Source organism: Danio rerio, chromosome 7, assembly GCF_049306965.1.
Source record: "Danio rerio strain Tuebingen ecotype United States chromosome 7, GRCz12tu, whole genome shotgun sequence".
In the NCBI taxonomy this organism is placed as follows: Eukaryota; Metazoa; Chordata; class Actinopteri; order Cypriniformes; family Danionidae; genus Danio; species Danio rerio.
The window spans coordinates 63,865,888-63,889,970 of NC_133182.1; the positions used below are offsets into that span (position 1 = coordinate 63,865,888).

General features: G+C 40.0%; 2 protein-coding genes across 5 annotated transcripts in view; one reads left to right on the forward strand and one right to left on the reverse strand.

Annotated features, from left to right (window-relative positions):
* nwd2 (NACHT and WD repeat domain containing 2) overlaps nucleotides 1–24,083 on the forward strand; it is a 122,259-nt gene that overhangs the window by 21,058 nt on the left and 77,118 nt on the right. For all 4 annotated transcript variants that reach the window (XM_005172360.4, XM_009303553.4, XM_073907428.1 and 1 more), the window contains exon 3: nucleotides 9,663–9,751. Coding sequence is in view for 2 of the 4 variants with exons in the window: in XM_009303553.4 (XP_009301828.1) it covers nucleotides 9,663–9,751 (89 nt within the window). In the remaining 2 variants the exon portion in view is untranslated. The remainder of the gene's footprint in view (nucleotides 1–9,662; nucleotides 9,752–24,083) is intronic.
* The window catches only part of LOC141375164 (uncharacterized), a 340,778-nt gene continuing 323,364 nt past the window's right edge, over nucleotides 6,670–24,083 (reverse strand). Inside the window, exon 2 of the mRNA XM_073907431.1 lies at nucleotides 6,670–8,334. Coding sequence (XP_073763532.1) covers nucleotides 6,677–8,116 — 1,440 coding nt within the window. The 5' untranslated portion in view covers nucleotides 8,117–8,334 and the 3' untranslated portion in view covers nucleotides 6,670–6,676. The remainder of the gene's footprint in view (nucleotides 8,335–24,083) is intronic.

Here is a 24,083-nt window from a genome sequence, read left to right on the forward strand (position 1 = left end):
ATGAATATGAGCAAAATGCAACATGATTCACTTGTCGTAACAGGAACACCTAAGGAAACTTGACGGCTTGTATGGTTTTGAGCTGAACAGAAACAGAATTCTTCTAAATGCAGTGCAAAACAACTTCATGAGTGAGTAATCTTGTTAAATGTGCTTTTGGGCACAAGGGGTGGGTGTATGGGGTATAGATATGGGTATAAAACAGAATTGGGATCAAACCTAAATGATGACAGAATGTTTAGATTTGGGTGAATCATCACATTAAAACATGCTTTTAGGTTGTTTAGTAATGTTTTCACTTTGGTTAGGAGTAAAAAGCATGTTTTTAGGTTGAAATAGTAGAGGAAGACATGGAAAGAGAATGAAAATTTATCAAGCTAGACAGTTCAAATACGAGTGGGTCAGAAAAGCTGCGGTTTGTTCTTTTCCAGACTTTCTCAGCACTATTTATCACTGAGAATGTCTGGAAAAGAACAAAAATGGCACAAGAAAAAGGAAAAGGCTGAGACTAGATATTTTAGGGTAGCCGAAAAAAAAAAATAAAAAAAGAACTGAATGGACAGTTATGAAAGATTTAAAACATGAAAGATGCCCAAGCTGTTGGTAACGCCTTGACTAGGTCGACACAGATAGAGATGCAGTAGTGAGCTGTGACACACGCTGGGTTGGCTGCCTGTATCTAGAGCGTTCAGAGCACATGATTGGCCTCATCTTCCACAGAGAGCTCTCCAGTCAGATTTCCTATTCTCTGGCGCAATATCACTGAAGAGCCTGCACAATAGCAGCTGATACAGACAAGTAGAGGAGAAAGATAGTGGTTGAAACGTGTGTAAAAATGGCAAACAATATCAGTTGCTATTTGTTGTCATTCCAAGTAAAGTAAACAGTAGTAGACCAAGAAAGGCAAGTAGATAGCGGAAAGGGAAAGAGACATATTGGTTTTGTCAGATGTTTGACTAAATATGTGACTTTGAAATAAGAGTGTCATCTAGGCGAATCAAATCTTAATCATACTCAAATTTGAGACTATTTTACGTGTAAAAGTGGGTAATTGCAGCTTTGATTGTTTTGTGAATAGGGCACTGGTAGTGTATTTTTGTTTTTTGCTTTGCTACTGGCAGTCGTGTACTGTAGTGAGTACAGTAAGGCTGCGTATCCTCAATGTGTCAGTTCTCATGTCTCATAGTGCCCTGACTGTCTGTGACAAAGGGCATCATGCAAAATTCAACAACATACACGGCTGCTGCATGGAAGATTTTTTGAGGCCACTAGTAAAATGTGGTCATTTTGCTTTTGTAATAAAGTGATAATGCATTTAAATGATGAAAATGTGCTTATAATTTACTAATCAAGTAATTCCAAACCTTTTTGTGTTTATCTTTTTTCTGTTCAATATAAAACATTTTGAAACATTTTATAGAAGGTCTACCAGTTTGCAATGCTATCCAATTATCCGATGTCATCCAATATCTAGACATCCAATAAGTATCTTTGTGTTCAACTAAAGAAAAAAACTAAAACAAATGGGGGTGAATAAATGACAGCATAAGTATATATATTTTTGTTTAATTTATTTTTTTTAAAACTACATCTGTTTTCAAAATTCAGTAGTTTAAATGATCTTTTTTTGCCATTTATTTTGACCTCATTCATTCATTCGGCTTAGTCCCTTTATTAGTTAGGGGTCAACACAGTAGAATAAACCACCAACTTATTCAACATGTTTTACACAGTGGATTTAGGCTAATTATATGCAAAGGAGGGCATTTCTTAAATTGAATGTGTAGTGTGGGTTTGCAGTGTGTCTTCTACTTGTATTTGCATTGTGAGGATTTGCAACACACATGCTGTCAAGCTGGTGAAGGTGTTTTTATAATTTGCTTTTTTTTCCTATTTGCATTTGTTTTCTTAAGTTGCAGCGTGTTTAGCTCTCTCAGTCACCATACTTATCTGCATTGTCTAACCTTTTGATTAGCATGTTTTAATGGGGATTAGCAAATGCATTTGCGCTCATAGGCGTTCTGGTCTAAAAAGGAGGAGTGTTGAGGTGCATTGCTGGCAGGTTGCTATTTTGAGAAACTATAATAAATTGTTCAATAGACCAGAACAAAGTCAGTCTAAAGTCTAGTGCAGAGTGTGTTATTTGTGCGCCTCGCTTACACATTGCTTAATACAGACAGGATGTACAGCAATACGCAAATAACTTTACATATAAAAAATAATCAAAATATTAAGGATAATATATATATATATATATATATATATATATATATATATATATATATATATATATATATATATATATATATATATATAATAAGAATATATATAGGATATACATATAAAGGATTAAAATATTACAAAAAGTATTATTTTCTAGCCTACATAAATATAAAAACGTTCGAGGTTACTAAAGTAACCCTTCGTTCCCCGAGGAGGGGAACGGAAGCACTATAAGTGGATTTGATTTGTAAAATCCACGCATTGGGAGGATTCGGATCAGAAGCCGCTTGTCTGGAGAGTATTGAACGGGCCAATGAATGAAATTAATTGGCAGCGTAAGCTTGCGCAGGTGTGCGACATCTGCAATTATCTCAGCATATAAGCACACCTGAAGCCAGCAGACGCCATCCTTTTAAGCTGAAGAGACTTTCAAACAGCTAAGGGACAGTCATTATGGCGACGGAGTATAGTGCTTCCGTTCCCCTCCTCGGGGAACGAAGGGTTACTTTAGTAACCTCGAACGTTCCCCTTCGGGGGGAACTTCAGCACTATAAGTGGATTTGATTTGTAAAATCCACGCATTGGGAGCCCATTGAAAGCGCCATAATGACTGCACCTTACCAACACCCCCGATGAGGAGATAGTCAAGCAAGCGTGACGCACCCACATCATGGGGGGCGCGGTCCTCCAACGTGTCCCTGGCCCTAATTTATCCTACTTCAACAGAAGTTTTACGGATTTAGATATATTTTTTGGGAAGTCGTGAGCATCTAGATAATTCTAGGAAATACGACAGTACGTTGGGAAGCGTGCAATCCCGATAGGGAGGACGCTGCGGAGGCCATCCGTTACCCAATGGGGGGATAGATGGCAGAATTTACATATGGACTAGCCCTAAAAAGGGGGAGTACGCATAGCAAAAGAGTGGTTAGCGGAGAGGGAAGACACGGGTCCGCCCAGGGGGGGGACTTAACCGTGGCGGAATAAGCATATGGGATTGCCTAGTGGGGATCACGCATAGCAGGCACCTATACCCAAAACGCGGGCTGACCAGCGGGCAGACCTACAACGTAGTGGGCCAGCAAGTGACTCCTCCGCTGAGTCAGTGCTGGGGGCCACGGAGGAATCTGCAGGGCTCACCTGACGGGGACGCAGCAAGCGTGTTTCAACACCCTACCGAGTTGTCTCCTCAATCACCAAAGGGTTACCTAATACCCTTGAGGAAACCGGCTCCACTCGCAGATTGTAAAACCTTGCAAATGTGTTGGGTGTCGCCCAGCCCGCAGCTCTACAGATGTCTGTTAGAGAGGCGCCGCGTGCACGCGCCCAAGAGGATGCAACGCTCCGAGTGGAGTGTGCACGAACTCCCGGGGGACACGGCTGACCTCGACTCGAATAAGCGAGTGAAATGGCATCCACAATCCAGTGGGATAATCTTTGTTTTGATACGGCACTTCCCTGCTGCCGACCGCCATAACAGACAAAGAGCTGCTCAGATGATCTAAAATTCTGAGTACGGTCCACATAAATGCGCAGAGCGCGAACTGGACAAAGTAAAGAAAGGGCTGGGTCTTCCTCCTCCGGGGGCAGCGCTTGCAGGTTCACTACCTGATCTCTAAAGGGGGTGGTAGGAACCTTGGGCACATAACCGGGGCGGGGTCTCAGGATGACGTGAGAGTAATCCGGCCCGAATTCCAGGCACGAGTCACTGACCGAAAATGCCTCCAGGTCCCCGACCCTCTTGATGGAGGCCAACGCAACCAGCAGAGCTGTCTTCAGGGACAGAAATCTTAGAGATACTGATTCGAGTGGCTCAAAGGGATCGGATCGCAGACTCGTGAGAACGAGGGCGAGATCCCAAGAGGGCATGAGAGGGGGGCGAGATGGATTAATTCGCCTAGCACCCCTAAGGAACTGGATGACCAGGTTATGCTTTCCTACGGTGCCGCCAGCTACCGCGCTATGATAAGCGGAGATGGCGGCCACGTAAACCTTGAGAGTGGAGGGCGACAGCCTGCTGTCCAACTTCTCTTGAAGGAAAGAGAGCACAACACTAATCTGGCAATTTCGGGGGTCTTCTCTGCGAGAGACGCACCATTCAGTGAATAGACTCCACTTCAGGGCGTAGGCGCGCCTCGTGGAGGGGGCTCTAGCCTGAGTGATGGTATTAACCACCGCAGTCGGTATGTTACCTATGTCTTCCTCGCGTCTAGGGACCACACGTGGAGGTTCCAAAGATCGGGGCGAGGGTGCCAGATGGTGCCCTGTCCCTGAGAGAGTAGGTCCTCTCTCAAAGGGATCCGCCAGGGGAGGGCCGTCGCGAGGAGTGAGAGCTCTGATATCCAGGTCCGGTTGGGCCAAAGGGGCGCAACTAGCAGAACCTGTTCCTCGTCCTCCCTGACCTTGCACAGAAACTGCGCGAGCAGGCTCACTGGGGGAAACGCATACTTGCGCATGCCCCGAGGCCAGCTGTGGGCCAGTGCATCCGTGCCGAGAGAGCCCTCGGTCAGGGAAAAAAACAACTGGCAGTGAGCGTTCTCGGGGGAAGCAAACAGATCGATCTGGGCCTCCCCGAATCGCGCCCATATCAGCTGAACAGACTCGGGGTGGAGTCTCCATTCTCCAGGACGTAACAGCTGTCGTGAGAGCGCATCGGCTGCACGATTGAGCGTGCCTGGGACGTGAATGGCGCGCAGCGATTTCGGCCGCGGGTGACTCCAGAGGAGCAGACGGCGGGCGAGCTGAGACATGCGGCGATAGCGCATACCCCACATGCGGTTGATATACGCCGCCGCCGCCATACTGTCCGTCCTGACCAGCACGTGTTGCCGCTCCAGCACCGGTAAAAAGCGGTGGAGAGCGAGGAACACTGCCAACAGCTCTAGGCGATTGATATGCCAATGCAGCTGGGCACCCTTCCAGAGGCCCGCAGCCGCATGCCCGCGACACACGGCCCCCCAACCCGTGTTGGAAGCGTCTGTTGAAACAACAACATGGCTGGACGCCTGTCCTAGAGGCACACCGGCCTGTAGGAACGAGGGGTCGTTCCAAGGGCTGAGGGCGCGGCGACACAGCGCAGTAACCGAGACCCGGTGTGTGCCCGCGTGCAATGCGCGTCTGGGGACCCGATCGTGAAGCCAGTGCTGAAGTGGTCTCATATGGAGCAACCCGAGCGGCGTGACGGCGGCTGCGGATGCCATATGCCCCAGGAGCCTCTGAAAGAACTTCAGTGGGACCACTAGTTTGCTGTCGAGCTCCCTCAGACAGTTCAGCAACAGGCGAGCGCGTTCCTCGGAGAGGTGCGCTACCATGGTGATCGAGTCCAGCTCCATCCCGAGAAAAGAAATCCTCTGCACGGGGGCGAGTTTGCTCTTTTCTCGGTTGACCTGAAGCCCCAGTAGGCGGAGATGCCGAAGCACCTTGTCCCTGTGCATAATCAATTGCTCCCGCGAGTGGGCTAAAATCAGCCAGTCGTCGAGATAATTGAGTATGCGAATGCCCGCGAGCCGAAGGGGCGCTAGGGCACCCTCCGCGAGTTTGGTGAAGACCCGCGGAGACAGAGAGAGCCCGAAGGGGAGGACCTTGTACTGCCACGCTCGACCCTCGAACGCAAACCGCAGAAATTGGCGGTGGCGTGGAAGAATGGAGACATGGAAATACACGTCCTTCAGGTCTATGGCTGCAAACCAATCCCGAGGACGAACGCATTGGAGAATGCGCCTCTGCGTGAGCAATCATGAACGGCAGCCTGTGCAGACAGCGGTTCAAAACGCGCAGATCTAGGATTGGCCGTGACCCACCGCTCTTTTTGGGTACGATGAAGTATGGGCTGTAAAACCCACTCTCCATCTCGGCTGGAGGAACCGGCTCGATTGCACCCTTCGCCAGGAGGGCAGCAATCTCCTCTCGCAAGACAGGGGCGGACAGGGGGTTGACCCTGGAGAAATACACGCCCGTAAACTTGGGGGGCCGTTTCGCGAACTGAATCGCGTAACCGAGTCTGATTGTGCGTATGAGCCACCGCGAGGGGCTGGCCCGCGCTAACCAGGCAGGCAGAGCCCTCGCTAATGGAGTCATCGCTACAATCGCTGACGTACCAGCGGTGGGGCAGCGCGGAGTGGGTGTGCTGATCCGGGAAGCACGAGGGTCCCGCGGAATAGCTGGAGGAGAGCGATTCGCTCTGGCTCCACACCCTGACTCCGGAGAGGGGGCTGGAGGGCTGAGGGAAGGGAGACCGTCCCCCCAGCGCTCGTGAGCCACTGGCGAAGCACGTAGAGTCTGCGAGCCGGAAGGCAGCGCGTCCCAGACTGGCAGAACTCGTGCAGTCACATCCGGGGAAGGGAAAAAGTGCTCTTTTACTGATGTTTTGGTGGCACTGAAAAGTACCGTTGTTATCGGGGCCCCGCCCTCCAGCGGGGAAAGAGCAAGTTTCCTCTTCTCCGGATGGCCTGTCTCAGGGACGCTTCGCGGTCCGTTTACCGGACTTAACGGCGCCCTGGGCAGGAGGGGCTGCCTGCTTTCGAGGTGAACGCCGCACCCGCTTGGCCGGAGGCGCAGGCGGGGGCGGGGCAGCACTCGTTGGCGGGCGCCCTCGGCGAGGAACAGCGGAGGTGGATGGCTCGGCGGGCGGAGCGGGCTTACGGCCACGCCGATAGATGACATTGCCCATTGCATCCGACTGCTCTTTCACCGCCTTGAATTCCTGGGTGAATTCACCGACGGTGTCGCCGAACAGGCCAGCCTGGGATATGGGCGAGTCAAGAAAGCGAACTTTGTCAACGTCGCGCATATCGGCCAGGTTTAGCCAGAGGTGGCGTTCCTGAACCACAAGTGTGGACATCGTCCTCCCCAGCGCACACGCGGCAGACTTAGTAGTCCGAAGAGCATAGTCGGTCGCGGTGCGCAGCTCATGTAATAAGCTTGGGTTGGACCCGCCCTCGTGCAGCTCGGCCAGCGCCTGCGCTTGGTAGCGCTGGTAGGTGGCCATCGCGTGCAAAGCAGAAGCAGCCTGGCCCGCAGCCTTATAAGCTCTGGCTCCGAGGGAGGCAGACAACCTACAGGCTTTGGACGGGAGGCGGGGCAAACCCCGCCACATAGAGGCGCCGCGCGGACAAAGATTGACCGCGATAGCGCGCTCCACTGACGGGATCGCCTCATACCCCCTGGCAGCTCCGCCGTCAAGGGCGGTGAGGGCGGAGGCACTCGCAGCACGGGCAGAGAAAGGTGCCCTCCAAGACTGCGTGAGCCTACTGTGCACTTCCGGGAAGAAGGGGACGAGAGGCTTCGAAGGCTTCGCCTTCTGGTCCTCTACGTAGCACCCATCTAGTCGGTCCGGACGCGGAGCTGGGGGATAAACCATCTCCAACCCCACGGCCGAAGCAGCCCGGGAAAGCACGGCTAACATGTCCGCTTCAGGATCCGATTTGACAGCGCTCACCTGCCCAGAGGGGGCGAGCGGGTCCGGATCTTCGTCGGACAGTGAAAGCCCACCCTCCGATGCCGCGGAGGACATCTGATCTCCGGTGTCAGCGAGTGTGAGAGCTACCATCTGGTTAGACGGATCACTCTCACCACCCGAAGCTTGGATGGAGCGCCGTGAGGAGCGAGAGGTCCGCGAGCCCGTGGGCGGCGGATTATCTCCCGCTGAAACCCTCAGATCTGCCCGAGCGCCCGCTGCTTTTTTAGAACAGGAGGCAACTGGGGTGGCTCGCTCTCTTGCGAAAGTTAGCCGCGATCTTAGCTGTGCAACGGTCATGGCATCGCAATGACGACATGAACCGCCCGCGAGCACCGCATTAACATGCTGGACCCCCAAACATGCAATGCAGTGATCGTGTCCATCATACGGAGCCAGGAAACCCCCGCATCCAGAAACGCACAGTTGGAGCGCCATCCTGAAAAGGACGTGCTGCACGACTGTGTTGCTCTTTTAGGAAAGTTGCAACTATACGCACCGCTCTGGAGGACCGGACCCAAAGAACCGCAGGCAAGGGAGTAACCCAGCTCGACCATCTGCCACCGCGAAGACCCACTCTGGACCGGGAGACACACTCGTTCGCTCTGAAGTGCTGATCAGCAAGAGGAACCCTCATCGACTCACTCAGAAAGGATCTGAAGCGAAAAGAATGGCGTCTGCTGGCTTCAGGTGTGCTTATATGCTGAGATAATTGCAGATGTCGCACACCTGCGCAAGCTTACGCTGCCAATTAATTTCATTCATTGGCCCGTTCAATACTCTCCAGACAAGCGGCTTCTGATCCGAATCCTCCCAATGCGTGGATTTTACAAATCAAATCCACTTATAGTGCTGAAGTTCCCCCCGAAGGGGAATCATACTTTCATGTCTTCTTCATCTCAAGGGGCTTTTTCAGTCAATTTATAACAATTTGCTTTTGTATAATGTTATTATTCTTAGCAGTATTATTTATTATATGCATATTTATATTTGTTTTATCAAAAACAAGCTTAGATTTGCCCACCTGTCAGGTTTTTTTTTGACTATGGATCGTCAAAATAGAGCCCAAAGTGTGAAACTTATTTATTACAGTATGTGCAGAATCTTCAATCTTTTAAGTCAATTTATTGTCATAATGCATATTTGTTATAATGTTAATGTTACTGCATAATGTTAATGTCACCGTATTTTTGTTTTACAAGTGCCTAGAAGTTTCATCTTATTTCTAGCACTGTTAAATATTCCCAGATTGTGTGATCTTAGATATGGTGCCTGTTTTTGTTCTGCTAGCAGCAGAGAACAGAAGTGACTATACAGTGTAAGCCGGGGAATCTCTGTTTTCCAAGCCTTGCTGGCAGCTTTCCCCTGAGAAAATACAGCGTATGAAAGAATGGAGTGTTGAATAGAGAGAGCAAAAGACAGTCACTGAGAGAGACGCTTGTAAATGTTTGTACGGGTTTTGCTCGTAAGCATTCATGCATAAGATGGAAAGTATTCGAGAGGGAACAACTTTCAGCCCACACTAACAAAACTACAATTGTATTCGGGACATGTATCACAAGAACACTATAAAGTAGGGTTGAAGCACAGTCCGCTGTAAATTACACTGTACTGTACATGATAACCATTCAGTGCTAGTGTTATAGTTAGGTAAAACGAACCTGTGAATATCTTTTTTGTAATTGCAGACCATTAAAATGTATAAAAATTTACAATAGGGTTTTAGTAGTTATTGGATTTATTAACAAGAACTAATAATGAAAATCACTTATACAAAATAATCATAGTTCAACAATTATAAATGCATTATTAAAATCCAAATCCATGCTTATAAACATTAGTTTAGCTTTATTTTCATAAACTAACATTAACGTAGATAATAAAACTGCAATAACTGTATTTTTCATTGTTAGTTCTAACTAACTTGAGTCCTCTGACTATCCACTCTGAATATTCATATTTGTTTGTGCATTTACTTTCACAGATACAGAAGCAGAGAGAAATGCTCTGAAAGAACATGTCTACCCCAAACTACGAGACTTCTGCCGAGAGAACTATGGCATTGAATTCCAGGTAACAGATCTTTAGATCTTTCAGTTTCAGAAAAATCTTTACAACAAACAAACGCTAGCTCATCGAAAAAATAAGCAAACAAACAAGCAAACAAGCAAACAAACAAGCAAACATACATATATACAAACAAACAAACAAACATAAACAGTTCAAGTCAGAATTATTAGCTCCCCTTTGAATTTTTGTTTCTTTTTAAAATAGTTTGTAAATGATGTTTAACAGAGCATGGAAATTTTCAAAGTATGTCTGATAATATTGTTTGTTCTAGAGAAAGTCTTATTTGTTTTATTACGGCTAGAATTAAAGCAGTTTTTAATTTTTGAAAGCCATTTAAGGTCAAAATACAATATTTTTTTTGTTTTTCTTATAGTCTACAGAAAGGAAGGCTAATGATTCTGACTTCAACTGTATATTCACATTTTTCTTTATAACTTTCTGCCTTTTTCGTGGCTTGAAAAGATACAGTTTTTGAGGGATTGGTATGTGATCTCTGCACTGATAGGCTTATTGCTGGGGAAAGAATGTCTCTGTCATATATGTCTGTCTTCGCCCTTAGGAGCCTGAATTACCTCTCTCCCTTCTTCTCCTCTCCTCTGGAGTGATATTTACAATGCAAATGGTTTGTAGTCTGAAAGAATGGAGCAGTGGGGAGATTTTTATCATGCAATTTGATAAACAAATGCAGGGTATAGAAGAGGTGCCATGGCTATTGGCACTCACAGCATGCTGAGATTGGACAGAGTCTATATGGGTGTGGGACTTGACCTGATTTTAAACATCCCCTCTAGGAGCAGATCTTAATATAAGAAAATGCCTCACTCTGAGATGTTGTGTGTGTGTGTGTGGTTGTGTGTAGTGTGTACATGTGTGTGTTTGTGTACTATTGATTATCAAATAATGTCAGATAATATTAGATTTTGTAAAACTTTAAACCATGCACCAGAGGGCAAATATTAGCTTAAATTGACATTAGGAATTTCATCATTATGGATCCTTAAGCCAGTAATACAAAAATCAGCTGATCACATTCAGTTTAACTGGGAAACTGGTGACTTCCAGTGAATGGAGGAAACAGAATGTGTGTCCAGCAATGTGACAAAGTTGCATAGGGTGAGTTTTGTATGCAAACGAGCCGTGAATGCAGGAGTAAAATGTAAGTCCGTGAACACGTGCAATCTTTTGTTGTCAGTTATTCAACACAAGTAAATAGTCAGTAATAGGATTAAATAAATTGCAGGCAAAATGGCAAAGGCAAGAATAAATAACACAGTAACTTGTTTTTCAGTCGTATATAAAAGCATTTAACATTGTTGTTTCAAGAAAATAACACACACACACACACACACACACACACACACACACACACACACACACACACACACACACACACACACACACACACACACACAGAGAGAGAGAGAGAGCTATCAAAAGCATTACTAAAGTACTTAAATTATTTGCATTGTCTTTTAAAAATGAGTAAAGTTTTAGCACAGGGCCAGTTCTCACACTTAGCAAGTTGCTTATCAGCTTGCAGTTTGATTATATTAATTGCACATATTAATATCTTATTCTAGATGGTTTATGCCTTTATGTAAGCACATTTCACATTAATAAAAATTTGTAACCTAACTGAATTTTTGTCTACATTTGCACCTCTGTAAATCTGCTTTGTTTTAGGAATAAAGAGGATTTTGACTTAATCCTGTGCCATGTCTAAACTTAACCACTAAAGCTACAACTTTCTAGCTATTATTTATACGTATTAAAGTGTAAATTGGGTGTTTAATGAGGCTAAAACAAAGTTAATATTGAATACATTACCAAAGAGAGTTCAACAAGCAATTTGAATTAGGAGAATTATTGTTATTATTACACTCTCATTTCAATTTTCATAATACTTCTTTAACTGTAATGACATACAACATAAGTATGATTTAAAGTTAAATTACTTTATTATTAATGTATTCTAATGCAAAATGCTTAAACGTTCCCACTCTTCTTAATAATACTTAAAATTAACTGAGTTTTAAGGACTTCAAGTTTCATGGATTCAAGGACTGGAAAGTACAAACACAGCTTCCTGAAACTGCTTGAATAAAGTTTTAAATTAAATTTGTTTATGATTTTATTTCAACAATTGTGATTAATTGTCATAAACAGAATTAAAAAACTAAGAAAAATAATTTAAATTTTGTACAATAACACTGAAAAATAATGGACAATTATCAGTATTTCAGAAACCACATTTAAATATTAACTTTATTGCATTCAACAAATTTTGTTAACGTTTTTTGAACATGTCTGTTTAAAATAGTCAAACTAGTGAATTGTTAAGTACTGTAAGAATTGATATGGTGCGTCATTTGCTGGGGTGTGAATTACAAAAGTGCTTGATTTAAAATTAATTGTGCTTTAAAAGACCCTTGAAAGTCCTTGAATCTGCTGTTAGTTAAACTTTTTGAACCACTAGCAGTGTTGACAATAACAGAGTTGACATTTTCCACCATTTTGTGCTTTAGCTCAAGGTGCTAACCTCAAATCAGATACCACATGACATATCTAAAAGAGAAATCTTCACATTTTTATTGTATTATTATTTTTTGAGAAATGTACTGAAATATCAGAGTTGTATGAGTGGTGAATTTTAAACATTTTGTGTAAATTATTAAGAAAAGAATATTGACATGTCTCATAAGAAGAAAATAAATCACTTGGAGCAAGACATAAAAAATGGAATTGGCAAACAATACAAAAAATAGGTGTTTCATATAAATGTGTATTTAACTTAGACTAAATGCACAGAAAGTGATAATTAAACTTCATTACTTGATGATGGTTGAACCTGAATATGAAGAGTTAAAATAGGTATTTTAATAAATTGAAGACAAAATGTCACTAAATACACATACAAACCTTGTTTTTTTTAGAAATAACTTGGTGTTTCATTAACGTTTTAGTTTTTGAAAAATAATAGAACATTTATCAAAATGTATCCGCAGTTCTATAAAAACACCCATATGCTATAAATAAATAGATAATTTTATTTTAAACTCTTTGTTTTGATCCAGATATGATTTTACATTAACACAAAAGCTCTTTACCAAGCACATTTGCATAAAAATATATAAAAATGCCAATAATACAGGCACTGCTGTAACCAACATATTTATTGTAAAAACTTCAAATAAAGATATGCCGTTATTTTATTTTTTTTTTTGTTATTTATTTATTTATTTATTTTTATTTTTTGCTTTTTTATCAAATTCTTTTTTCTAAAGTAACTTATGGAGTATTTAAGGAGCACATTTTTTCATTATTTTTTATTTTTTATTTTTTTTTGTGAATTAAATGCTAGTATGGAGTTCTGTTTGTTGCCATTACGTATGCAGTGCAGCTTCAAGCAACTTCCTCTTGTGTCCTGATGTAATCATCTCCTAATCCTTCATCGAAGATGAGCGGTTTTATCACTTGCTTATTCTTTCATGAATGTGTCAGCTTCTGCACATCAGGTGTGACTGATCTGAGAGTGAGATGAGATATCAAGGTCATTCTTCTGCCCAGATGCTTATCAAGTATTCACAGTAGACAAGAGGAAAAGAAAGAATGTTTCTTTTACTGCACTTGATATTTTGCCATGGAAACTAGGCATGCTCTAATGCTGAAACATATACCTCATTTTAAAAGCAGGATTTAATGATTATAAGTCAAGGACAAATCTGCACAGCATTACTGAACTGATATTACATATAGGCCCAATCTCACTTTTATTGTTGCACCCCTCCCCCTTCCCCTTCTCTGTTTTAAGCGCCAAATGGAAGGGGAAAGGGAAGAGGTACAAAAATAGAAAAAAATTCAAAACGTACCCCTAAGAACTGGGACAGCAATACAGCACATGCACACATCATCATATGTCATCGCGATCTCTTGCTTCATATGAGATCAGACCATCACGACTGCTGTAGTTATTCCAGTTGTGTTGTTTTTTGTTATTTATCATCAAGAAATTACTGAAGGCATAAATTATGTTATCATTACCATTTAATGTGGCAATAAGATTGTAAGTATACTGTGCATTTACACAGTGGGCATATTCATTTATGTAAACACAAGAAAACAACATTAACAGTATAGCATTAAGATTATAGCCCCTAGACTTTTCTGACAGGGTATTCCAGTGTCATCGAGTGTCAGAATGTATCTAGCCCTTCCCCTTAGCCCTACGCCTTTAAGCTAAAGAAAAATTAGTTTATCTTATTGTATATTATCACTATCTGTTTGTTGTCCTGTCTTGTGTCTTATAATTTTACAGTCCTATTCCGTCTCCTGACCTCCCTGGTCTGACAGTCTGGAGTTTAGGTGGCCTGCTCCATGATCTAGATCTGGTTTTGACCACTATTGCTCCTACTCCTGGCTGGCTGTTTATTTTAGTAGTATCTTGCCACTACCACTGGCTTCCTTGTGTTGTTGCTCCTACCGTTTGGACCTTATCATCCCCCTGTGTGTCTACTTGTGCCTTATTCTGTCGATAAACCCCTTTGTATTGTTCATTGCTGCAACTGGGTCTATTTTCTTGTATTCAAACGTGACATATTCAGCTTATAGTGACATTTAAAGGCTTAGGTTAATTAGGTTAACTAGGCAGGTTAGGGTAATTAGGCATGTTATTGTATAATGATGGTTCGTTTTGTAGACTAATGGAAAAAAATTGCTGAAAGGGGCTAATAATTTTGACCTTAAAATGATATTCAAAAAATTTAAAACTGCTTTTATTCTAGCCGAAATAAAACAAATACGACTTTCTCCAGAAGAAAAAAAAAATATGTTAGACATACTGCGAAATTATCTTGCTCTGTTAAACATCCTTTGGGAAATATTTAAAAAAAGAAAAAAAAAAAATTCAAAGGGGGTTAATAATTCTGCATTCAACTGTATATGGTTTTATTTTGTTTATTTGTCCAATCAACATTAGCCATTCTGAATGTTGGCTGAATTTACAAATTACATTTACCTTTAAAAAAAATTACATATACTTGTGCAGACTAAAAAATATTATGTCTTACAAGACAAGCCCGAACAAAAATACTTGGTAACATTGTTTTTGAAGGTCCTTGTTTCACTTGTTCTTGGTTAATTACGATTAATTATGCATAATTACTTACCACTATCTCTAAACCTAACCTGCATTCTTGCCCGAACCATATTGTCTATGGAGTTAACAACATAGGCTCATTCTGAAAACATAGCCCTATAAACATTTCTGGAGATCATCCAAAATGCATCCAGAGGTACATACTGTATGGCTGCATTTTCTCTTTAAAACAGACGCAAAGAGCAGTATGACATCATTCCTTTTTGCGCTTTACCAGCTGACTTATTACCTTCATATAGATGCCTTTTCCACTGTTACCAGTTTGTCCAGTGGCTTACCACAGGGTTCAAGTTCAGTTCATGAAGAACGGTTCGAGAAAGCAGGTAGAAAAAAAATATATATATTTTTTTAAATCAAATAAACAAGTAAATAACAGGGTGAGAATGTGGGAACATCTGAAATTGTGGTAAAAATCAGGCGAGGGCTTTTCTTTTTCTGTATTTCTTTTTAAAACACTGTTGGTTGGGTTTAGGGAATTGGGTGGGAAGGTTGGTCTGTGCTTTTGAAAACACTATTATTGTAGTTGGGTTTAGGGAAAAAGGAGGGTGGGTCAGTCGATAGTGGCCTCTGGTTGATTTATATGAGAACAGCAGCCTCGAATGGCTCTTGAAAGAAAACTTGATATCTCAAAAAGATGGATATGCAAAAACAAAAACTGCAAAATAACATACCTCCTGGGACATATTTGGTGCTCTCCAGAAATGTAAATGACGATACGTTTTCAGAATGTTCCTGGGTTGGGAGTTAAAATTGCTCTGTAGCTAAGTCAGTAGTTACAAAGAATACAATTTAATTTTTTTTTTTTTATTCTTTGATTCATTCTTGCTCAAAGTTTATCTGCAATCTGATTTGCATAACATTTCTCACATTTTTATTCCCGATAAGCTGACAGAAAAGCAAAGTTGGTGTCAGAGAGGAGAAAAACAGTGAAAGCATTGGGTGTGAGAGGGAGAGAATGTGTGAGAGAAAAGCGAGAGACAGACAGACAGAGAAAAAGGGAGTTCTCTCAACCAGAAAATATGATGTGGCAAATTGCGATTCTTTCTGGTCACTGTTATTTGATTCTATTTCCTGTGGCGTCCCCGAGAGGGATGGATGCTGGATTGAGTGTGTCTGTTCGTGAGTGTGTATGTGTGTTTGAGCCCGCTAATGTCTGCCGAAGGCTCCATCCCTGTCCAGTCAAATCAAACACATGCACACACACATACACACACACACACACACACACACACACACACACACACACACACACACACACACGCACACATACTCAATCCCTTTAGCAGTGGCAGGATCATGGAAGCCTTATACCACGATGGTGTGGGTCTCTGATAGGCTTTTAGAGTGTGGGGTGAATTACTGCATATACTATAATCTGCTAAGTTATATAAGAAATGAGTTTGTTTTTACTGAGTTGGTATTTTTTTTTCACATTTTATGCTGTATTGTACTACAGGTGTCCTCTTGGTGTACACTGTGTGTTTGAACCAATATGTTTTCTTTTTAATGGATACCATATTCATCTTTTATTTATTTATTTATTTATTTATTTATTTATTTATTTATTCATTAAATAAGTTGGCATTTATTAGAATAACCTAATCAAAGAAACTTACATTAAAATAATGTCAATTAAAGTTTTTTTTTTTTTTTTTTTTTTTTCAATTGCTTACATACATTTTCAAAATCATGCCACCTTTTTTTAAAACTCTACACCCAATTCCCAAAACTGCACACACGGAATTCAAAATGCCCCACGTTTCCTTCAAAAAGTAACACTGCATTCAAAGTACCATAAACGCGTGTCAAAATGAATAATTTGCATCAAATGGCAAGCATTTCTTTTAAAATTGTAAATGTTTGGATAAACCACATAAACACTGTTCTAAATCTAAAGCTCTTTGCTCGGTAGGCTTAAATCTACATTTAAATACAATGTTTTACAGTCAAAGTAATCTGCTGAGAGGAGTAATGGGTACACTGTAAACACCAATGAAGACATGAAGAAACAAAAAATATTTTTTTATGCCAAACGTTACTGGTGTATACTGTAGCACACAATAAAACTATAAACACACTGTATGTTAGAGTAATAAGTTAAAAAGGGGGTCACTCTATTTTTACTCTGTTCTCTATTTTTAGAAAGATTTAGAATTTTAATAAGGTGAATCTGAGGGTAGGTACAACAGTACAAATTGTGAATGGGTGACAAACCAGTTTTTTTTTTTTTTTTTTTTTTGGGCCAGCCGTTGACCTTATTATAGGCCTATACTACTGTAAATCAGTGATTGGTTTGTGATCATTAAAGACATTAGTGTGTCCACATTTGTGGAGTGTGTGTGCGTGACCTGGTGTATAAGTTTAGCAATTTGATTGGTTGTGTTTGGAAAAGGAAAGCAAGTGGATTCCTGTTAGATTTTTGTGTTTTAGGTAGAGGATTGTGTGTAGTGTTTTAAAAAAAAATTCTTTCATTCATTTATTCATTTTCTTTTCGGCTTAATCCCTTTGGGGTCGCCACAGCGGAATGAACCCCCAACTTATCCAGCAAATGTTTTACACAGCAGATGCCCTTCCAGCTGCAACCCATCTTTGGGAAACATTCATACACACTCATTTACACCCATACACTAAGGACAATTTAGATTACCCAGTTCACCTGTACCGCATGTCTTTGGACTGTGGGGGAAATCGGAGTGTGTGTGTGTGTGTGTGTGTGTGTGTGTGTGTGTGTGTGTGTGTGTGTGTGTGTGTGGATGTTGCCCAGAGATGGGTTGCGGCTGGAAGGGCATCCGCTGCATAAAAATGTGCTGGATAAGTTGGCGGTTCATTCCGCTGTGGTGACCCCGGATTAATAAAGGGACTAAGCCGACAAGAAAATTAAATTAAATATATATAGTAATAATGCTAATAATATAAATAATAATAACAATATTTTCCCTCCACATGAGCATTCTGCTGTCTTCACAGATCTCAGAGGCTCACGCTCACTTATTCAAACATCAACTGACCATTTGAACAACTGTGTAATCTGTTCACTAACTCCGATTAGCTTCCAGTCAACTTGATCACATCAGCACATGCAGGCTCTGTCTTCACACATCATACAAACACAGGCACAAGTCCTGTTTTCATACAAACACCACTTCTTAATGATGGGCTTAATAATCCAGTGAGAGCACTAAAAATGGGCTCTAGGCACTTGCAGATCAGCTGCCATGACGACGACAGCACAGGCGAGGTTTGATTACAGGGTTTGAGACGAGTCTAAATGTATCAGGTAGCCCACCGAACAAGCTCATTTGGATACAGATGTGTGTATAAATGTTGATTAACTCGTGATTCGATGACACTATTTTGGATTCAAAGTAGATGAGCAATTGTACCCAAATGTGTAGAGTCCTATTTCACACAGTAATAAGAGAGTCAGTAAATAAAAATGCTGTTGATAAATCGACATATAAGTAAATCTACTAAACAACTAAAACTTAATACAATAATATATATATATATATATATATATATATATATATATATATATATATATATATATATATATATATTTTTTTTTTTTTTTTTTTTTTTTTTTTTTTTTTTTTTGATGCTGATAATGATGATGATTTTTATTATTATAATTATCATTCATTCATTGAATAATTTTAGTTTGTCTTAACCTTTATTTTAGAGGTCACCACAGCAGAATGAACAGCCAATTATTCCAACATATGTTTCACATGGCGTATAACCTTACAGCCACCACCCAGTAATAGGAAATATCGTAAAAACGGCGAGAACATGCAAACAACACACAGAAATGTCAACTGGCCTATTATTTGTTTTTTCTCTTTCAATTAAAATTCCCCATTTTCATATTTTTGAAATTTTTATTTTTTCGTTATCATCTTGAGGATTTGTTTAGTGGCTGCAATACTAAATTAATGCTAAGCTATTACTAATTTGATGCTTTGGAAACTACAATAAATGCAGAATACTAATGAATGGGTGTTGGTTAAAGTAGAGCTATATTTAATAAGAATTCTCTAGCTTTGGAAAATAAGTTACAATTAGATGGCTGACCTACCAAGGTCACAATCTATTGACAGGTTTTGATTTAAATACATCTAGAGGACTGATTTGTTTGTTCAGTAATATTACACAGAACTCGAACAGGTAGTGTAAGTGATATCGACAACCATGTTTAAATATTATGCTCATGTTTAGTCCCTTTATTAATCCAGGGAATGAACCACCAACTTATCCAACACGTTTTTTACGCAGCGATTGCCCTTCCAGCCACAACCAGGAAAGAAAAAAGTTTTTTCAATGAATATAGGTTTACGCAAATAGAAGCATCACAGGTTTGCTGTGCCAATAATATGACTGAATTTGGCGCTTTAATGCCCTCTTCTAATAAATAAACAATGCACAATGCATGCAGTGGATTATAGCAACAAATAATGTTGGTTAGTTTTCTTTTTATCTTTTTGATAAAGTTAGTCTTATTGTTTCTGTGCATAACTTTTATGTCAAGTTTCTGTTTTTCAACCTAGGCAACAAATATTTTTCATCCTTAATTTAATCCTTAATTTCATTAACACTTGCATCTTGACCTTTTTGTATTTAAATTTATGTAAAAAACAAACAAACAAACAAACAAACATAATCTCTAAATATAAAGTGACAGTGGCAAAATTCTATACACAATCTGTATATACAGTGCTCAGCATAGTTGAGTACACCCCGTTTTGGAAATGATTTGTCTCTATTTCTGAGTGGATATAGGCAATATATTTTTGCGCATTAAAACAGAATAGATTTATTAAACAGATATATTTATTCAAATAATATTTTAGTCACCAAACATATTTAGAAATTGAAAGTTAATACAATTAAATTTAAGCAAAATGTTGCAAAAAAAAAAAAAAAAACCTAAAATTGTCAACAAAATGTTTCATTTTATTTATTTATTATTTTTATTTTATTTTATTTTTTATTTTTGTTGCTTTTTTTGGTTTTTTCTCTTTTTGAATTTTTATTGAATGTTTGGTTTTAATGTTTTATTTAATGTATTCTATAACATATAAATGTGGGTGTACTAGTTTTTGGACCGTTATCGTAAGTTATTTTGTTAGATAAGCTCCAAATTTGGCGTCAGTACTGATTAATCTAATGTATATGCACACATATAATATTGTAGAGCTTCCTATTAAAATTATGAATTTAAAAAATAGATTCGTGCCTTTCCTACATCTTTTGCTCTGTCATTGTGATCAAATGAATGTTCTTCAGAACTTTCCTCTAAAACTAATAGATTTTGTGGCGTCCAGAAAAGGTGTGTTAACCCAGGAAAGTATACTGGGGAAAACAGATAAGTAGTTTGTGCCAGGGTTAATTGCCTTGCTGCAGGTCATAAAGGTGCCAGAGTGGGATTATGACCTATGTAACTATTATTTGGTGGCTCATTCACACTCCTCAGCAGGCCATGAATTCAACCCCAACCCCTATGGTCACCCTGGGAATTCATGGCCTGTTGTGTAGTTCCATGCTGGTGAGAGCACATTGGATCTGTCAGCACTCATTGGAGCTTCAGCAGATGAGAAGGTGAGAAAAAAGGATGGAAAACAGCTGAAGGGTAAACAGAAAGAGAAAGAGAGAGATAAAAAGATAGAACGACTGAGATACAAGCGTTTATTCCTCTCAGGGTTTGGATGGTTTTGTCTCGCTGCTGGTGCGTTGATCCATAGGCTGGAATGGAATTGAGGTGGCTTCTACATTTTCAGTTCAAGCACATCTATTAGCAATTAGCAGAAAAAATGGCCTTTTTCTATCAGGCATAGACATGATTAATGTAAAGATTTTATGGTAACATTTGGCTCCTCTCCCCTGACATCTGTCTCTCTCTTACTGTATATCTTGCTCTCTCTTGTACAACAAAAATGTTTTTTGTAAGTATTGTTATTCATTTAAAAAAAAAAAAAAAAAAAAGGTAAATGATAATCTATGGCATGATTTTTTTTTCCAGCTAAATATGGATTTATAAAAACTGAGTGAAGGACACTTTATACAGTAGACCACCATAGATTCAAAAAGCAGGTGATTTACACTGTTGATTTTTATTTTTATTTTATTATTATTATTTTTTTTTTTCGTTTTTTGGTTTCACGAATCCACCAGAGGCCACTGTGTGCGCTCGTTCAGATCTCAAATTTCTCTCATGAGTGCCATTCACACCTGCGGTTCCTACATAAATTCACTAGATGCCCCTGTTGACTGGCTGACTGAATGACTGACTGGCTGATCGACTGACCAACCCTCCTCCTTTCGGAGACCCAATCAATAGTGTTTTCAAAAGCAACGTTTGACCCACCCACTTCCTTAAACCCAACCTACAATTTTAAAAAGCAATCCAGAAAAAGTCTTACCTAATTTTTACCATGTTTTCAGATTTTACCACATTCTCACCCTTATTTACTTGTTTATTTATTTTTTTGGCTTTTGTTTTTGTCTTACCCTCTTTCTGGGACCGCTCTTTGCCTGACTCAAACCCCCTTGCCATGGTCAACTCCTCTCTGCATCTCAAGTCTGCCATCGTCCATGGCAAACTAACAGTGGAAAAGTCGTCCCTATGGACATAAGTGGTCAGATGGCAAGGGCTAAAAAGAACGGTATCAAACTATCCTGTAGCGTTCGTTTTAAAGCAGCCATACGTAATTTTGGCGACATCATTTGTGATCTCCAAAAATGTATTTAGGGCTACATTTTCAGAATAAGCCTATGTTATATATATATATATATATATATATATATATATATATATATATATATATATATATATATATATATATATACATGCATTTGTGACTGCATTTTGTGTGCTAAAACAAATGCTATGGGGCAGTATGACACCACAAACAACACAGTATGGAGAGCTTTTCCCGTGTTTCCAGTTTGCTAAGTAGATCATTTTGTAGGATGATGGATTTGGGCTATATAGACTCATTCTGAAAACATACCACTATATACGTTTCTGGAAGTCGCGAATTATGTAGCCAGAGCTATGTATGGCTTTATTTTGTCTTTAAAATGAACGATACGGGGCAGTATAATGCTGTTCCTTTTCTCACTTATCAGCTGACCGTTTACCTCCATATGAATGGCTTTTTTGCCGATAGCAGTTTGTCCAGTAACTCGACACTTCTGCGGTCTTGAGATGCAGAGCGGAGCTGACCATGACGATAGGGTTCAAGTCAGGTAAAAAACGGTTTTAGAAAGCAGGTAAGACAAAAACAGAAGCCAAAAAATAAAATAAACAAGTAATGACAGGAGGAAAATGTGGCAAAATCTAAAAAAGTGGTAAAAAAACAGGCAAGGGCTTTTCTTTTCTATGGTTGGGTTTAGGGAAGCAGGTGGGCGAGTCAATTAGTTCTTTTTAAATACGTAGCTCCTGGGACATATATTGCTCTCGCCAGAAATGTATATAAGAGTACATTTTCAGAATGAGCCTGGGTTGGATTTGTGATGTGTAATGGAGTGGATCACCACAGGGTTTGAGTCAAACCAAAAGTAAAAAATAATTAAACATAAATATCAGGCTAAATGTGTGTTAAAATGTAAAACGTAGTAAAAAACAGAGCTGCGGCAGCTTTTCTTTTCTAGATTGCTTTTGAAAACTCTATGGATTGGCTTTAGGGAAGGTGCTGAGTGGGTCAGTCGGTCAAAATGTGTAATGCAGCCTCTGGTGAATTTACATGATAAGATGTGCAAATTGCATTTATGAGTGAAATTTGAGATCATCAAAAATGTACACAGTGGCCTCTGGTGGTTTTGTGAAATCAAAAACGGACATAATTCTGGGTACGGATTTTGCAGTTCCCAGAAATGTACCCCGGTAAGTATCCACAATGAGCCTGGGTTGCTTTCATGCATTGTTCTAGACTGGAACCCATGTTTTTTTGTTTTTAGGAAGCATTTGTAAAATTGGTTTTAAAATGTAGTACAGTGGAAAATATACAGTTGAAGTCAGAATTATTACTCCTCTTTGGATTTTTTTTTCTTTTTTAAATATTTCTTAAATTTGGTTGAACAGAGCAAGGACATTTTCACAGTGTGTCTAATAATATATATATATATATATATATATATATATATATATATATATATATATATATATATATATATATATATATATATATATATATATATATATATTTTCTTCTGGAGAAAGTCTTATTTGTTTTATTTCATCTAGAATAACAGCAGTTTTAAATTTTATTAAAAATCCTTTTAAGGTCATAATTATTCTCCCATTTAAGCTATATATTTTTGATAGTCTACAGAACAAACCATCATTATACAATAACTTGCCTAATTACCCTAACTTGCGTAGTTAACCTAATTAACCTAATTAAGCCTTTAAATGTCACTTTAGGCTGTATAGTTTTTTGAAGTATAGTCATATATTAATCACTGTCATCATGGCAAAGATAAAATAAATGAGTTATTAGACATGACTTATTAAAACTGTTATGTTTAGAAGTGTGTTGAAAATAATATTATCTTCGTTAAACAGAAACTGGGAAAAAAATAAACAGAGGGGCCTAAACAGAAAAACAAACAGAGGGGGACAAATACTTCTGATTTCAACTGTATTTGTTAATTGTTGTATTGTGTTTTAGGCCAAGCATAGCTGGATTTTTAAATAAGTAGAATGGAAAAAAGTGAAACAAAATGTGAAACAGAATGTAGTTGCATCAGTTTTAAACATGATACAAGCACGAATAAAGAGAGTAATTTTAATTACTTCAAACAAAGTGATGACCTTGTGTCCTTTGAAGAAATTTTACAAGGTTTTGTGTTTTTCTGAAGATGATTTGCTTTTGCACATTTTTGTGAGTTAGTCCGGTCTTCTTTAAAATTTAGTATTCAGATATAATTGTGTGGTGAAATATACTGCCATAAAGGGTTGTAAGAATTCTAATTCTCTGTCTCTCTCTCGCACACACACATCTAAATTGAAAAGGCAAGCAGGCAAGGCAGCTGGTTGCCATAGCAGTAGTCTAATTGCAGAGGCACTCAAGAGCAGTGCATTGTGGGTAGTATGTGAGATGAGATGAAGGCATGGAGATTGGTGACTGCTCCAAGAGGTTGAGGAACATGGTTCTCTCTGCAGGGTGGGTGAGCTAA